Genomic DNA, 15,462 nt, shown 5'->3' on the forward strand with positions numbered 1-15,462 from the left:
TGTCCTCGGGAGGCACACAACACCTGGGGTCTTTATTTTTGCCAAGTCCATACCTGCTCTCAGGGCACACTTCCCCACTTAGCTTATGTTCCAACATTAGCATTTAAGAATGTGTTTTGCTTTATACATGTTCTTGGCACACGACAGGCCTTTGATAAATATTTCTTAAATGACTGAAGGACATGGAGTCCCAAACTCACACGACCCCAAACCCAGACAGAGGCATGAACCGGGGCACAAGCCTGCAGAGGCATTAGGTTCTGAGTTCACTTTCCTTCTGGTACTTTCCACGATTCTCCACTATCCGGAAATTTCCTCACTGGCAAAAAACTGCGCTTTGAAATGCAGATGAAATCAAAGACTTTTCTTGGCCTGGATCCACTTCTAAGGAGGGATCCCACTCACCACTCCAAACAGCCTTTCCAGGATGTCAAGAGGGGATGAGCCTCAGTCTAACGGGTGTGTGTTCACAATGCTGTGGATTGTGAAGGCCCAAAATGGCATTTAAAATAAAAACACACTACATTTCGGGGCACCTGGGTGGCTCAGTTGGTTAAGCATCCAACTTTGGCTCAGGACATGATCTCGAGGTTCATGAGTTCGAGCACCCCGCGTCGGGCTTTGTGCTGACAGCTCGGAGCCTGGAGCCTGCTTCGGATTCTGTGTCTCCCTCTCTGTCTGCCTCTCCCCTGTTCATGCTCTGTCTCTCTCTCTCAAAAATAAATAAACATTAAAAAAATAATAATAATAAATAAAATACATAAAAATAAAATACAAACACACGACATCTCTATAAGTAAGGGATAATTCAGGAGGGAGTGGTTAAGAATCATCAACACACCCCTGCTTTCCTGTCTGTACTGTTCAAGAGCATCCCTAGTTGAATGCTGCTTTTTAAAACATAATACAGCATCCATGATTCATTGATGACTGTACTGTTTCCATGGGGTTGTTTGCTGAGAGGTTAGATAATGTCACCCTTCTGGAAGCCTTGGGTGGGAGGAGTAAAAAACACATGGACCGATTGCAGCCAGGGGATTCACACACCATGCCTTCTCAGAAATGGGAGGTAACAGTCTGACCCCACGAGGAGTAGGAATGAGTGCATTCTCTCTTTCCATGTGGGACCTGGGAGTACTTCTGGATCTTTTATTGACATTTATGTCTCAGTTTTCCCTTTGCCACAAAAAAAAAAAAAAAAAAAAAAAAAATACTGAGTTTAAAAGGAATGCCTCCTTCTTGGAAAATAATTCTTTTAAAAAAAAAAAGTTTGAGAGAGAGAGAGAGAGAGAAAGAGATCGTGAGTGGGGGAGGGCCAAGAGAGAGGAGACAGAGAATCCCAAGCAGGCTCTGTACTGTCAGCACAGAGCCTGACTCCGAGGTGGAACTCACGAACTGTGAGGTCATGACCTGAGTTGAAATCAAGAGTTGGACACTTAATCACTGAGCCACCCAGGCGTCCTGGAAAATAATGCTTAATGGCTGTGTTTACAGAATTATAGCACAGTATTAAAAAAAAAAAAAAAAAAAAAAAAAAACAGAAAACACAAAAACAAGGTGCTTGGGTGGCTCAGTCAGTTAAGCATCTGACTTCAGCTCGGGTCATGACTTCATAGTTCGTGAGTTCGAGCCCTGCATGACACTCTGTGCTGACAGCATAGAGCCTGCTTGGGATTCTCTCCCTCTCTCTGCCCCTCCCCCACTTGCTCGCGCTCTCTCAAAATAAATAAACATATTTTAAAAAAACAAGAAAGGGGCGCCTGGGTGGCTCAGTCGGTTGAGCGTCTGACTTCAGCTCAGGTCATGATCTTGCGGTCTGTGAGTTTGAGCCCCGCGTCGGGCTCTGTGCTGACAGCTCAAAGCCTGGAGCCTGCTTCGGATTCTGTGTCTCCCTCTCTCTCTGACCCTCTCCCATTCATGCTCTGTCTCTGTCTCAAAAATAAATAAACTTTAAAAAAAAAATTAAAAAAAACAAGAAAACAGGGGCGCGTGGGTGGCTCAGTCAGTTAAATGTCCGACTTCAGCTCAGGTCACAATCTCGCAGTCCGTGAGTTTCGGGCCCCGCGTCGGGCTCTGGGCTGATGGGTCAGAGCCTGGAGCCTGCTTCAGATTCTGTGTCTCCCTCTCTCTGCCCCTCCCTCGTTCATGCTCTGTCTCTGTCTCAAAAATAAATAAACGTTAAAAAAAAAAATTAAAAAAAAAACAAAAACAAGAAAACAAAAAACCTTGAACATAATAATTCCTATCTACCCAGGACATGTAAATCCAAATCAGATCTTACTATTTTGGGCAAAGATGGATTTCAAAATTGACAGGGAGAGATTGGCTAGCAGGTCCCATCAGACACAGTGACAGCACAAATTTCTGATTATTAAAAGATGCAACATTTCAGATGGGACTACATAATATTTTAGACATAATAACATAATACAGGTGATTATATAACTATACAGTTACTAATTTTACCATAGATATTTATTATCATGCACAAAGCATGATACTGAAAGAGAAACATTTAACAGAAAATGGGTGCACGAAATAAACTTTTTCAAGGAGTTTATGCTCTGAAAGGAAAGGCTAAAATAAGAGTCCAAATAATCGTAGGCAGATGATATTCAGACAACAATAAGGAAGGAACAAACTGCCCGTAGGAATCCCAAGGAAGGAGAGGGGGCATCAGACTGGAGTGGCTAAGAAAATCCTAATGAAGATTGAACAGAGTATTCAGATGAAGTCCAGGTGGAGAAGAAGAGAAAACCAAGTTTTGACTGTTAGGTGAGCTTAGGAGAAAAAAATCTAGAACTGCAAGCTGGGACCAGATTGTGTAGCAAAATCACTTTAGCTCCAACCTTGGAGGCAAACAGAACATTTTCTAAAATATTGTTATTCGTCAGCTAGGGTTGCTGTAACAAAGTATCACAAACTGGGCGGCCTGAACCACAGAAATGTATTATCTCACACTTCTGAAGGCTGGAAGATGAGGTCAAGCTGTCAGCAGGGCTGGTTTTTCTCTAGGCTGTGAAGAATTTGTTTACAGGCAATCTTGTACCCTTGGCTCGAGGATACATCACCCCAATTTCTGTCTTTGTGTTCACATGGCATTCTCTGGGTGCATGTCTGTGTCCAAATGTTCCTCTTCTTATGAGGAAACCAGTCATTTTGGATTAGACCCACCCCAACGACCTTATTTTAACTTGATTATCTCTGTAAAGACCCGATCTCCAAACAAGGTCACATTCTGAAGGATTGGGGGTTAGGACTTGACCATATCCTTTTGGGGATACACGATTCAACCAATAACAGCCACACACACACACACACACACACACACACACACACACACACACACGCACACTTTCATATAGCAAGTGACTTTCTTTTTTTTAAGTTTATTTTTTTAGTAATGTCTACACCCAATGTGAGGCTCAAACTCATGACCCTGAGATCAAGAGTTGCATTTAAAAAAGTCATATTGAGAGGCTCAGGTCTGGTGTTCATTCTAGCATCGTATCATGGAACAGAAAAGAAAAAAATAGAAAAGAAAATGCTCTAGGGGCACCTGGGTGGCTTGGTCGGTTAAGCGTCTGACTCTTGAATTTCGGCTCAGGTCATGATCTCTTTGTGAGTTTGAGCCCTGCATCGGGCTCTGCACTGATGGCACAGAGCCTGCTTGGGATTCTCTCTCTCTCTCTCTCTCTCTCTCTCTCTCTCTCTCTCTCTCTCTCCCCCCCCCTCCCGCTTGTCCCCTCTCTCTCTAAAATAAATAAACTTAAAAAAAAAAATAGATGTTCTAGCCAGTACCTTCTCATGTAACTTCGTTTTCTCTCGAAGTTTATCTGTCTTCACAGCCACAGCCTAACTGCCTTCTCACTGTACAAAAGCGAACAGGTGTGTTTGAGATTAAGGAAAGTATTAATAACTCTTCATTTGTATTATGCATTACAGTTTACAAAGTATTGTCTCCCACTTCATCTCATCTGATCGTCACAAAAATTCTGAGGTAAGCAGGGGAGATACTCTATCACGAACGTATAGACAAGTGAATTAAGTCTCAGAGAGGTTCCATGAAATACTTAGGGTCCTGCTTTGGGTGAAGAAGATGGCAGTAAAATTTAGGTGTTGTGAATTACAGCCCAGATCTTGTTCATTCCGTTATGATGATGTATCAAAACATGAAAAGTATAGCAATCACTTTAACTTGTTTTCTTCACTTAGAAAAATCTGTGTCAGACGCAGCCTGCCAATTAAGGAGTATATTGACTGAATGAAGATCCAGGCACGTCGATAAGAATGTGTGAATTCTTGGTATAGGCATAATAGGAGGTAATAAACAAACAATGGACAGTGGTGTCTCTCATCGTGGGGCTGACAAGGCAGAAACAAATTCAAGATCTGCCTCTAGGGGCACCTGGGTGGCTCAGTCAGCTAAGCGTCCGACTTTGGCTCAGGTCATGATCTCGCGGTCCGTGGGTTCGAGCCCCGCATCAGGCTCTGTGCTGACAGCTCAGAGCCTGGAGCCTGTTTCAGATTCTGTGTCTCCCTCTCTCTCTGCCCCTCCCCCATTCATGCTCTGTCTCTCTCTGTCTCAAAAATAAATAAATGTTAAAAAAAAAAAAAAAAGATCTGCCTCTATTCACTGAGTTAAAGGCTACGTCCATATCTACATGGATCACATGCAGACGGGTCTTTGTAGGACTGAATAGGAGTGGACTTTTATCTGGTGCCTGATTGTTTCTTTTGGAGCATGAATCTTGGATGAAGAGTTTCAAATACATTAATTTTTAAAAAATTAACTTATTCAGAGGATACTAGTCCTAGGATTTGCAAGCCACATCCATCAAGGGTCTGCTTATTTCCTTTTGAAATATTTAAAATATATTCCTTTTTGGGGCGCCTGGGTGGCTCAGTCTGTTGAGCGTCCAACTTCGGCTCAGGTCACGATCTCGCGGTCTGTGGGTTTGAGCCCCGTGTCAGGCTCTGTGCTGACAGCTCGGAGCCTGGAACCTGCTTCAGATTCCGTGTCTCCTTCTCTCTCTGCCCCTCCCCTGCTTGTGCTCTGTCTCTCAAAAACCAAAAATAAATTAAAGAAAATAAAAATAAAAGATTTGTTAAGTATTCATTATTATCCTAGGCATTGGTTATATTTTTCATTCTTCATAGCAATCCAGTGAGAAATCCTACTATCTCTCAACTACAGGTAAAGAAACTACAAAAGCTCAGTAATTTGTCCAAGAAGTCACAGAACTACCTAATGATAAACCCAGAAGTCAAACCTAAGTCTCCCGAGGCCCCTACCCTGGGCACAGGAGCCCCAAGATACTATTTCCTATGCAACGGGCACACTAGGTCAATAGCTTTCATGAATTTCCATTCAGTTCTACTCAATATTTATTTTTTAATGTTTACTTATATTTATTTTCGAGGGTAGGGAGGGGTGGAAACAGAAAGAGAGACCATCCCAAGCAGGCTCCGCACTGTCAGCACAGAGCCCTATGCGGGGCTCAAACTCACAAACCGTGAGATCATGACCTGAGCTGGAATCAAGAATCGAACGCTCAACTGACCGAGCCATTCAGGTGCCCCTTCTATTCAATATTTAATGCGCTAGAAATTCTGTTGAGGGTTGCCGATAAAAGATTATTAAGTTCAGATAATGTACTATTAAGGACAGGGACGCCTGGGTGGCTCAGTCGGTTAAACGTCCAACTTTGGCTCAGGTGATGATCTCACAGTTCGTGAGTTCAAGCCCCATGTCGGGCTCTGTGCTGACAGCTCAGAGCCTGGAGCCTGCTTCGGATTCTGTGTCCACCACCCCACCCGGCCTCTCCCCTGTTCGCGCTCTGTCTCTCTCTCTCTCTCAAAAATTAACTAAATGTTAATAAAAAAATGTACAAAGATAACATAACAATGTGATGATTTGAGAAGAGGCTGTGAGGGACCAGTGAGGACACAGAGGGGAGACCGACCTACCAAGCCCAGCAGAGGACAGGCTTTGCTGGAGCTGCTAGGCTCTGGGTTGCGAATCCCCTCTACTCTTTTCCTTGCTGCCTAGCTCAGGGCTCTGCGGGTCACAAACACTGACGGAACTGGGAGGCAGTACTCGCAGTACAGATAGAGCGCGTGCTCTCTGGAACCACAGTGGTCAGGTTAGGGTCCTGGTGCCACCATCTATGAGCTGTGACTTTGTGCAAGTCGCTTAACCTCTGAGACCCCCCTTCCTTCCTGGGTAAAACGGGAATAACTCGTAAGATTGTGGGGACAGTAAGACATCATGTAAAGCCCAAAGTGCTTGATAAATTTTAGCCATTATTATTCATGAAACTGACTATAGTGGACCTAAAAATCACAGTAGATTCACACCGCTCTTACTGCATCATGCAATATGATCACTGGGTATGAAAACCCTAGCAAGTTAAGCTCTGTGTGGAAACCAAGAACCAAGTCTACTCGTTTCTCTTGCATTCCCACCTCCATTTGCCAGAGATCATGAGAACGCGTAAATCCTACTTAACAGCTTTTGACTAAAGTTTCAGAGAGGAGATGCCCTGACAATCTCGGCCTGAGCTTTGAGACCTTGCCCATGTCATCCGGGCATTTCGTTCCTGTAGGGCTGACCTTCCACAGAAGGGTGGGTCTCCAACCCACTCGCCAGCCCCCAGCAGTAAAGCTGGTCCTACCCATGTGGTCGCTTGAACTTGGTTTATGTTGGTCTGTGGGGCACCTACGTGTTTCACATGTATATTATAAGGATGAGTATTTATTGAGTCAGCTTACTAAGTATAAAATATTGAACCAAGTTACTGACAAAGGATAATTTGTGCTATTTTCTTGCAGATGGCTTAAATTTTTTTTAATGTTTGTTTTTGTGAGAGAGAGAGAGACAGAATGTGGACATACAAGTGGGGGAGGGGCAGGGAGAGCGAGACACAGAATCTGATGCAGACTCCAGGCTCCCGGCTGTCAGCACAGAGCCTGATGCGGTGCTTGAACTCATGAACCATGAGATCATGACCTGAGCTGAAGTCACACACTTAACTGACTGAGCTACCCAGGAGACCCTTGCAGATGGGTTAAAGCCAGTGGGGAAAATGTGGGGTTTGCCATCTAAATACTGGGCTTGTTCTAAAGTTAGTGAGCCTTCACGGAACTCAAATACAAGTTATCTGAACCATAAATGTGTAAGAGCTGAGACAGTTTCGACGAAGCACTCACTCTACCAGTTACCACAACATATTACATAAAGCGCCAGCTCCTATTCCAGGAACGCTGTTCTTGGCTTCTGAGCCAAGCTTTCCCACTGGGCTGTGTGACCCTGGGATACCATCTCACTGGCAGATTCTTCTCCACTGTCCAGCTGCCTGCTGCCACATCCCCGTTTCCAAGAGAAAGGTAAGGGACACAGGAGTTCCAAAGCATGTCTCAGATTGCTGTGCTTGGCAAAACAACAACAGACTAGAGCCCTTTGAAGTCAGGCCAACCCTCTATCCGCTCTGACCCAAATTAGTCTTCTAGAGTCAAAGGTAGCTCTCTTGTCAGAAGGTCACTTAGCCCCAAGCCCCCATGTCTTAATACCCCCAAAACAAAGAGAATTCCTTTCCTAAATCCTTCTCTGTTTCCAAAATTCCTCACGAGAACTCATGACCAATATATTCCTTATGATGGTAAACCTAATGTGGATCGTTTAGAAACTCCAAGAATAGAAATTCACTTAACAACACTACAAGTTATGTTTTATTATACAACAGTCAGAAGGAAATTATCTGCAGACAGCAATAACTGCCGTAGACCTGTATTCTCTAATGAAACAAATATATTTCTTATTTGAAGGTTTATTTCTTAATAAATATTATATTTAATGGTACAAAAAAGAAAAATATGCTATTTACAAAGAACAAAAGCAGCAAGGCTGTTTCTTTTTTAGCTATGATTACAATAAAAGAAAATACAGAAATATAGAAAATATAGAAAAATATAAAAATATAAATTACATCATAGATACGCCAATTAAATACATTCAGTAACACCTACCGAGCTACTATTCTGTAGCTACTCATCTTAAATAACTAATATTCAGTATCAGAGTCCTGGATTTACAATACTGTGTTTTTTCACAGATTTCCTTATCCGCCTTATTTTTTTCCTTAAGACTGGATGATCTTGTTTGCAAATATACCGAAAGTATCTACAACCTACAACAAAAAAAAAACAAACGAAGCAAAATCAACAAAGAGTTTTAATTCTTATCAAATTCTTCAAGTATATTTCCACATTTTGAAAATTTTGCTTCAACTCTGGCATACTAACGATTATGAAAATAAAATGGATTTGTATTATCTATACCAAGGTACCCTGAGCACATTCTAAGAGCTATCACCAGTGAAACGCACACTTTCTACATATGAAAACGTTTCTGATTGGCTGCTAATTAAAGCACATACTTTAGCTGGTTCCACCCTGCCTCCCAAGCCCCAGTCAAGGTGATATGCATATTATACACATATTCACATATTAAACGAGACTTCGCCAAAAGCAAATTACTACAAATTCCCTTTCAATGTCAGCTTGTAAAACAGCGGAAGAGGCATCTGTAACAATACAAAGGTTCTCTGTAAGAAAACCTTGATGTGAAGGATTAAAATAAACTCCTCACAGGTCAGAAGAGATGAGAACTTAGCCAGCCGTTCTAGCCATCCAGAGAGCAGCTGGATGGTGATGGGGCAGCTCTGACAAAGGTCTTTTCACAGTCTTACAATGCCATCGGTTCACTGGTCAAGTATTTCAAACATGAATCAAATTTCTATTAAAAAAAACTATACTGGGTGCGTCTGGATGAACGTCTAAATCTTGATTTCAGCTCAGGTCATGATCCCAGGGTTGTGGGATCGAGCTCCACACTGGGGTGGAGCCTGCTTGGGATTCTTTCATTCTTTCTTTCTCTCTTTCTCTCTCTCTTTCTTTCTTTCTCTCTCTCTCTCTCTCTCTCTCTCGCTCTCTCTCCCTCTTTTTCTCTCTCTCCCTCTCTCCCTCAGCCCCTCTCCTTGACTCACGCTTTCTCTTCAAAAAAATAAATAAAAATGTAAACTGGGTATTTTAAGAGATTTTTTTAGGGGCACCTGGGTGGCGCAGTTGGGTTAAGCGTCTGACTCTTGATCTCGGCTCAGGTCATGACCTCACAGTTCGTGAGTTCAAGACCCGTGTCAGGCTACGCATTGTCAGTGCAGAGCCTGCTTGGTATTCTCTCTCTCCTCTCTCTCTGCCCCTCCCCGACTCCCTTCCTCTCTCTCTCTCAAAATAAATAAACCTTAAAGAAGAGAATTTTTTTTATATTTGATGAGTGAGACCATAAATCACCTAAGAACTAATTTCATTATAGTCTCACCATACATTCATCTTCTCTGGGGAATTGCTAGGATATATACTGTACCTACAGTAACCATTATTCCTGAAATAGTATGCCAGAATTACTAACGTTTTATTAGCTAGAAAGCAGTGCTGTGATGTTAATGTAATAATCTGTATTTCCAAACACATCTACCACTTTAGCAAAAACAAAATACTTTGTACACAGATTTCTGCTTCCATCTAGAATATAGAAAGATAGAAAGAACTCTGATCTCACCCTAACACAGAGAAAAAGCCAAATAACCTACAAACTCCTTCCTCCGCCAGAAGACGTATAGTCACAAGGACAAAAGGCCTGGCTTGCCTTACCAGAGCATGGAAGGAAGGGCAGCTACCGGACCCTGCTCTCAGCATGAAGTAAAGGCAGATCGTGACCAGAATTTGAATCCTGTGATAGAATGGGGATAACCAGAGCACGGACAAAACCCAGCTCAACTCCTGAACAGACTGACTCAACCCCCACACTAACACCGGAAAAAAGAAATGTGCCCATTTTCAGGCATGATTATGCCTGATATTCACAGAGCACTTTTGAATTTATAAAGCACTTTGATGTGACGCTCACTTGATGCTTACAACAATCCTGTAGGCAGCATGGACAGGTGTTAGGAAGCCCACTCAGAGAGAGGGTCCCAAAGGTTAACTGTTTGATCTAAGTGACAGGAAAAGGTGACAGACTGGAAAATCAGTCCAGACTCGGCTGAAACACAGACACCTTTAGATATCTGTACTAGATGCCTCTATGCTCATAAGGAAGTAGAAATCTCAGTCTGAATCACATTTCTGTTCCTTGGCATCAGTGTGTTCAGAGAGAAATCTTACAATTGTTTTCCTATTTATTTGTCCTTTTCCTCTTAGGAACCAGCATTTCATTAACCCTTGTAATCATCTGAAACACTCACTGAGAATACTAATTCCAAAATAAAACCATCTCACAACCGAGCTGAAGAATCTCTTTAGGATACCCTGAACCCTCTAGCAACAGACTGCTTACTCATGGACACGGGTGACACTCACTTTTTCTCTGACCTACAGTTTCCCTGCTCCATTGGCACCGAGCGCTCGCTGAGAGTTTTAACAGCCAGCATGTTCCACGAAGAAAAGATCAATTTCCCTTTCTTTAAGAGGATTTTTAAATAAGTTAATAGGAGGTATACTCTTTTTACGGGAGAAATGTTCCCTCCGAACCGGAACAGATAAGTACGTATAATGCGGAGCTATTATCAAACAGTAAGGTCAGCAAAGAATCTTTTTCTATTTCTAATACTGTCAAGTGGACAATGTCAGTAAACTTTCTATGCGGTTGTTGTGGAAACAGTCTGCATCCTCTATCTTAACTGGCCCCTAAAGATACACAAATTACAGCATAAAAAGCAAGCACCGCAATCAACAAGATGAAATCAGTTTCCAGTCCATGGACAGTCCTTACAAGCAGATCACCTGGCCCCAACTCAACGTTCATTTTTCCATTCACCAGTTATCCTCTTCAGCATCTAATGTCCTTGGGCACTGTACCAAGTAAGCTGTGACACGAATGAATGGTCACACTTTGTAATTTCAAAATCGTCCAAAAGCTACGTCTACGTAAGACGAAAAAAAAACCCATACCTTTTCCTAACAGTATTCCAGCTACCAAAGCCTTCTCACAAGCCAAAGCTTTATCCTCTTTCCAATCGCTTTTTGCCCAAAAGGAGCTGAAGTGAAAGCTAGGCCACCAGGTTTCCCTGGAGTTCCACTCTTCTTGGACCCAGGCAAGGTGGTTCCTGGAAAAGAAAAATGTCAAAAGAGAAGGTCAGTGATGGAGATGGACCTATACTGGCAGAATATGAACTTAAGAAGAGTCTGTGGAAGGGAGCCTGGGTGGCTCAGTCTGACTTCAGCTCAGGTCATGATCTCACGGCTCGTGGGTTCCAGCCCCGCGTTGGGCTCTGCACTGACAGCATGGCACCTTCTTGGGATTCTCTTTCTCTCTCTCTGCCCTGCCATGACTTGCACGTGCTCGCTCAAAAATAAACAAATAAACACTTTTTAAAAATGACAAGGGCCACTCCTTCTTTTCTCAAAATGGTATTATGATCACAGGCATAGTTTTAGATATCCAGCTCACGATGGACTTAACAAACATCTGCTGAATGGATAACTGACGATGATCTTATGAGGCCCTAAAAAGCCCCACAAAAAATTATTGAAAACCAGCTGGGAGAAAAGCAGTTTCCATGTGATCTTACAAGATGATGACACACAGATCACCAAGAGCATTACAAACAGCCTGGTGGAGAGTGGGGATGACCCCTTTTTGTCATCATTTCCAACTTGAAAATACACACATTCTTTAGTACTGCAGTGGTAAGGTACAGTACTTACTTGGACACAATAAAAGAAATCTTTTTTTCTTTTAATGTTTATTTTTGAGACAGAGAGACAGAGCATGAGTGGGGGAGGGGCAGAGAGAGAGAGAGAGGGAGACACAGAATTCAAAGCAGGCTCCAGGCTCTGAGCTGTCAGCACAGAGCCCGATGTGGGACTCGAACCCATGAACCATGAGATCATGACCTGAGCCAAAGTTGGACGCTTAACCGACTGAGCCACCCAGGTGTCCCCATAAAAAAATCTTAATAGAATTTTTGTATGTTTTACCTGTGACCTTATTTCCTTGCTTCTGATGTACCCAGAAGAAACAACTGAAGACACAATTCAAGAAATCAAAAAACATAAGCAAAGAATGATACTTAAACATTGACAGACATCAGCTACAATACTGGGAAATTTTACTGGTGCTGAGCCAGTAATAAACACTGCTTCTTCTACTTACCCCATTAAAGTCTGTCTCAGATATTTTGCCAAATATTTCCAAGCAGTTATATTTTTAGTGCATCCAGCAAAATCTAAGACTCCAAATAATACTTCCAGCCCAAGTTTATGGTGGTCTTTTTTTTCTGCAATGGTCACAACAATTAGAGTTTACACAAGATACTGAAGTACACAAAGCTAAAAATATATATTCAGTTGATAAAATATTACTGAATTGTAAGCCTTCTAGTTTGGTTAACAGTTTAAAATAATTCATTCTGTTCATACTCTCCTGTGATAAATCTGAAATATTCAATAATTCACTAATTTAGTCTTTGCTAATGAAGTCAGAGTGGTGAGTCTGATTTCTAAATGAGCTATACTTTACTGAGAACATTAAAGTGCCTGCCCTATGTAGGCATTTTATATATGTTCTCTTCTAACAGGAGAGGGACTGACACAGTCCCAGTACCTATTGGACTTAAGCTGATTTCCTTCTATGAAGAAGTTATGTTCTGGGGCGCCTGGCTGGCTCAGCTGGTGGACTGCATGACTCTTGATCTCAGGGTCGTGAGGTCAAGCCCCATGCTGGGCATGGAACCTACTTAAAAAAAAAAAATGTTCTTTTCTATACCGAGCTGAAATGCAACAGAGATTAAATGAGGTGAATTATAGTGCAGCCATTTCTCTCGTGCTAAATATTGCCTCATATTCTACAGCAGGGGTCAGAAAACTTTTCCTAATAAAGGGACAGTAAATATTTAAGCTATGTGAATGATACGGTCTATGTCACAGCTACACAGCTCTGCTGTTGTAGTGCAAAAGCAGCCACAGACAACACATAAATGCTCCAAAAGAACCTGATTTATAAAAACAGATTAGGGGTGGATTTGGCCCATGGGCCATAGTTTGCTAGTCTACAGCTTATCTGCACATGGAGATACAAAATAAAAATTATTTACCTGATTTTCTCAGTAATCTATGGAATTCTAACATGAGTTTATGAGATGGTACAATCTGATACAAAATCTGGAAGAAAAAAATAATCTTGTAAATTTTACACGTGATAACAGCATTCCTCAAATTTCAGCTTAGTTTCAAATAAGGTCCTTATTGCCTAATATGCCCTTAGTAAATGAATCAAGGATTTAAAACATGTTTTGCTCTTGTCCAGTTTCTATTTGGGTATAGAAAGGTGTTCTATGTAAAGCTATTTTTAAAAATCCCTGTCGGGGCACCTGGGTGGCTCAGGTGGTTAAGCGTCCAACTTCGGCTCAGGTTATGATTTCGCAGTTCGTGAGTTTGAGCCCTGCATTGAGCTCTGCTGACAGCTCAGAGCCTGGAGCCTGTTTCAGATTCTGTGTCTCTCTCTCTGTCTGCCCCTCCCCCCCTCACGCTCTGTCTCTCTCTCTCTCTCTCTCTCAAAAATAAATACACATTAAAAATTTTTTTTAATAAAAATTTTAAAAAAATAATAAAAATGCATTTAAAATGGTCAATTCTATGTTATATATATTTTACCATTAAAAAAAATTTTTAAGCAATGTCCTATACAGTAACAACCCCAAACACGAAACAGGGATAAATTTAACAAAATATATACAATAAAAACTATAAAACATTTCACAGGGAAACAAAAGACCTAAATGAATGGAAAGACATATGATGTTCACAATTTGGCAACCTCCATACTGGTTAAAATGTAAATTTTCTCAGAATTGATCTATAGATTGAAAATCCCAGCAAGACAATTTCTAGCACTAGACAAGCTGATTTAAAAATGTATATGGAGGGGCGCCTGGGTGGCTCATTTGGTTGAGCATCCGACTCTTGGTCTCGGCTCAGATCATGATCTCACAGTTTGTGGGACTGAGCCCTGTGTTGGGCTCTGCACTGAGGAGCCTGCTTAGGATTCTCGCTCTCTCTCCCTCGCTCTCTCTCTCTCTCTCTCTGCCCCTCCCCTGCTCATGGTATCTCTCTCTCTCTCAAAAAAAAAAAAAAAAAAAGGCATTAAAAAAATAAAAATAAAAATGTATATGGAAAGGGGAGCCTAGGTGGCTTAGTCAGTTGAGTGTCCGAATCTTGGTTTCAGCTTGTCATGATCCCAGGGTTATGGGATCGAGCCCATGTTAGGCTCTGTGCTGAGCATGAAGCCTGCTTGTAATTCTCTCTCTCTATCTCTCTCTCTCTCTCTCTCTGTCTCTCCCCCCCCTTCTCTCTCCAACTCATGCTCTCTCTCTGTCTAAAGAAATAAAAATAAAATACTTAAAAAGAAGTTTATGGAAAGTCAAAGAACCTAGAAAAACAATTTTGAGAAAGGACAAATTTATATGACTGTCATGACACAGACTCACATAAAGCAACAGTTATGACATGTGGGGTAGCTATAAGGATGGCAATACATAAACCACTGGAAGACAACAGAGCCCATATATATGGCCGATTAATTTTCAACAATGTTACCAATGTAATTCTAAGGAGGACGAGGAGTCTTTTCGCCAAATGGTGCTGGAATAACAACATGGGGGGGAAAATGAACCCTGACCTTGACCTCACACTACACAAAAAAATTAGCTGAAAATCTATCATAGACCTAAACACAAATTTGTACTACTTCTAGAAAAAAGAAAAAAAAACATAGAAGAGAATCTTCATTATCTTGGGCTTGGCAAAGATTTCTTGGACAAAAAGTAGTAACTATAAAAGAAAAAATGCATAAATTGTACTTCAAAATTAGAGATTTCTGCTCTTCAAAAGACATTATTAAGAAAAAAAAGGCAAGCCACAGATTGGAAGAAAATATTCTCAGTCCATGTTGTGAATCCCATGTCATATGCCTTAGGTAAGGACAGATTATATAAAACTAACAAATCCATGAGAAGACAAATTACTCTCTAAAAAAAGAGACAAAACGTTTGAACAGACACTTCACAAAAGATGATACAGGAGTAGCCAACAGGCATATGAAAAGATACTCAACATCATCATTCATTAGGAAAATGCAACTTAAAACCACAGAGACACCACTGCATATCCACTAAAATGGCTATTAATTCAAACGATTGACAATACCAAGTGTTAGTGAGGGAGAGAAACTGAACCTTCACATACTGACGGCGTGAATGTCAATGGTACGGTCACTTCACAAACCGGTGGGGCAAAAGGCAACAAAAGCAAAAAAAAACAAGTGGGACTACACCAAACTAAAAAGCTTCTGCACAGCAAAGGAAACCATCAACAGAATGAAAAGGCAACCCAGTGAAAGGAGAA

General features: G+C 41.6%; 1 protein-coding gene across 4 annotated transcripts in view; it reads right to left on the reverse strand.

Moving 5' to 3' along the window:
* Nucleotides 1–3,799: 3,799 nt before the first annotated feature.
* TAF1A (TATA-box binding protein associated factor, RNA polymerase I subunit A) overlaps nt 3,800–15,462 on the reverse strand; it is a 35,033-nt gene continuing 23,370 nt past the window's right edge. For 3 of the 4 annotated variants that reach the window (XM_060644412.2, XM_060644414.3, XM_060644415.2), the window contains 4 exons: nt 13,155–13,221; nt 12,215–12,338; nt 11,011–11,165; nt 7,706–8,189 (listed from right to left, as the gene is read on the reverse strand). In XM_060644412.2, the coding sequence (XP_060500395.1) occupies nt 8,077–8,189; nt 11,011–11,165; nt 12,215–12,338; nt 13,155–13,221 (459 nt within the window). In that variant the 3' untranslated portion in view covers nt 7,706–8,076. Of the gene's footprint in view, nt 3,871–7,705; nt 8,190–11,010; nt 11,166–12,214; nt 12,339–13,154; nt 13,222–15,462 lie in introns of those variants that run through there. The other variant, XM_078441102.2, reaches the window with a different exon arrangement.

Source organism: Panthera onca, chromosome F1 (assembly GCF_046562875.1).
Source record: "Panthera onca isolate mPanOnc1 chromosome F1, mPanOnc1 haplotype 2, whole genome shotgun sequence".
In the NCBI taxonomy this organism is placed as follows: domain Eukaryota; kingdom Metazoa; phylum Chordata; class Mammalia; order Carnivora; family Felidae; genus Panthera; species Panthera onca.